Raw genomic sequence first — 2,840 nt, 5'->3', positions numbered from 1 at the left:
GGTTTATGCGTCTTTCTTAAGCCCTCTTGGACCTTGGTTTTTCAGGCTCAACAGTTGATACCTCCCTATTTCATTATCACCATAAATCGGTTCAGGTTTTTGTGCTCATTTATGTGGATGATATGCTAGTCACAAGCAATTCCTCTTCTACTATTGTGACTCTCATCTCTCGGTTGAAGTGTGAATTTGTTGTTAAGGACTTAGGTCCTTTAACATACTTTCTTGGCATTCACGTTACAAGAGGTCCACATGACTTGTTTTTATCTCAAACAAAGTATATTACCGATTTGTTACACAGGACCAAAATGGAGGGTGCAAAACCAGCTTCTATACCATGTGCATCAGGAGGCAAACTCTCACGATTTGATGGAGATCCCTTGGCTGATCCTACAGATTATAGACATATGGTGGGTGCTTTACAATATTGTACGCATACAAGGCCTGACATTGCCTATAGTGTCAATCAATTATGTCAGTTTCTTCATGCACCAACTACACTTCATCTCACTGCCGCCAAGCCTGTATTACGCTATCTCAAAGGTACAACTACTTATGGATTGCATTATACAAAAGGTTCTTTGCAACTTAATGGATATTGTGACTCGGATTGGATTGGAAGTCCTGATGATCGAAAATCTACTACGGGTTATGGAGTATATCTTGGTCCATGTCTTATTTCTTGGGCTGCTAAGAAACAAGCTGTGGTTGCAAAATCCAGTACTGAAGCTGAGTATAGGTCTATGGCTCTTGCGGTTGCTGAAATGTATTGGCTTCGCATGTTTTTTAAAGAGTTAACCATTCCACTTGTTAATTGACCATGCTTATGGGTTGATAATCTTGGAGCTCTATCTTTATCTTCTAATCCAGTGTTTCATGCCCATACGAAACCCATTGAAGTCGACTATCACTTTATTAGAGAGAAGATTTTTAACAAAGATATCATTGCTCGACATATTTCGACTCATGATCAACTGTCCGATATTTTCACCAAAGGCATGTCTAAAGATCGCTTTATCCTCTTACGTGACAAGTTGAAGGTCTTTTCTCTCCCTATCAACTTGAAGGGGGATGTTAACAGAATAAATTCTATGATATCTATGATATCCATATCAACAGCTAAGGATAAAGCCACGGTTGAAACAGATATTCAAAAGTGTTATACTGGAATTCAAACTCATAGAGATAAGGTTGTTATTGAAGATGAGGGCAGTTGAAGATAGTGTTATATCAGATCTTATCAACACATTTGAACTTGTAAATCTGATCTTTACATTTGTATAGTTATCTTTAATTAATATACTGCAATTGTAAATCTATAAATATATTTTGAATAGAACTTTACTGGTATCGATTGAACCAGTCTCATTTCATATTCTTATCTGAGACGACATGGGGAGGGTCATAGTTGCACGAAGCAAAACTGTGAGGGGTTTTCTTGATTCTACGATGGCTGAAGCACGTGCCGCACTGTTGGCAATTCAACTTTGTAAGGACTTGGGAGATCATGTCTACTTCAAAGGGGATGCCCAGTTAGTGGTTAAAGCTGTCCAATCACAAGAACCGATGGGAGCTGTTTGAGCGTAATAATTGCAGGTATCAAGCATGAATTACAGTCTTTCCAACACTGAGAGATGCTTTTGTTCGGAGGGAGGGTAATGAGGCAGCGCATATTTTATCTAGACTAGCACTACGAGTTTTTATGGATCAAAGTTGGTTCAATGAGCCTTCGGAATGTATCTTCGATGTAATAACGATATGGAGTATTCTGCTTCGTCTGTTTTGAGTTAAATCAATGAGAATAGCTTTCCTATCAAAAATTAAAAAAAAAAACAAAAACTCATATACAATTATAGTTATGAAACATATCTACTTCATGTAGACTAAATCTAAGACATGACCTATGAGTAGCTAAAATGCTCAAACTTTACTTTTTGGCTGCGAGAGATAATCCCTTACACCGATCTACTCATCCTCAGCCTAAAAGGCTAAGAAAACAACTCACGTCCTCGACCCAAAGAACAAAAAAAAACTAAAAATCAAAACTAAAAAAAAAAAAAAAATCTCCAATACTAGTAGAAGCAGAGGAGCACGGCATCATAGACATTCTTGAGAAGACATGCCTTGGTTGGTGAAGACGAGTAGATTAATTTGAGTTTAAAAAACTAGATCTAAAACAAAACCACTATAGACGGAGTCTGAAAGAGACTTTAGAGACGACACCGAGCAATGTTACTAGGAGAAAGAGGGATAGGGAAGGGAAGGAGCCATTCTTCCCTCTATGTTTTCTCGTAGTTGGTTTTTCTAAAAATATCTCTCTTCAATTGGCATCGTTTTTAAACTTCATTTTAATAATTGAGTCTAACAAGTGAAATAGTTAATTTTAAATAGGAAGTTAATTATAGAAACAATGTTCAAACTCAAGACTATATATATATAGTCTATTATATAGATTGGAAAAGAGGGAGCACATCTCTTGAATCAAGGCTCAAATCATGTATAGTCAGCATTTTTGACTTTTAAGATTTATTACACAATAAATCTAGATTCTCTAGATTTGTTCATTTAACATTCCTCCTCAAGCTAAAACGGCTTGAAGTATGCAATGCATTTTAGCTTGAAGTTCACAATATAAATATAAACTTTTATAAATAAAAACATGAACAAGAAAATGCGTTAAAAGCTTCAATTCCGAAATTCGCCGAAAACAGCAACGAACGGTTGAATCTTGCCATAAACCACTGTGGGCGGTCAGATGTCGCCACAACACAACAAGGGGAGATCGGATCTCGCCGCAAATACCAAGGAGCAGTCGGATCTCGCTGCAAATTACCAAGGGATGG

At 37.1% G+C, this 2,840-nt stretch overlaps 1 protein-coding gene across 1 annotated transcript; it reads left to right on the top strand.

The window, feature by feature from the left end:
- The first annotated feature begins 305 nt into the window (after positions 1–305).
- On the top strand, positions 306–815 carry LOC132180700 (uncharacterized mitochondrial protein AtMg00810-like). Its single transcript, XM_059593606.1, has one exon. It carries the CDS (start codon positions 306–308, stop codon positions 813–815), a length of 510 nt encoding a protein of 169 aa, XP_059449589.1.
- Positions 816–2,840: the final 2,025 nt, after the last annotated feature.

This window comes from Corylus avellana, chromosome ca5 (assembly GCF_901000735.1).
Source record: "Corylus avellana chromosome ca5, CavTom2PMs-1.0".
Lineage (NCBI taxonomy): Eukaryota > Viridiplantae > Streptophyta > Magnoliopsida > Fagales > Betulaceae > Corylus > Corylus avellana.
This window is presented reverse-complemented; position numbering and strand designations above follow the sequence as displayed.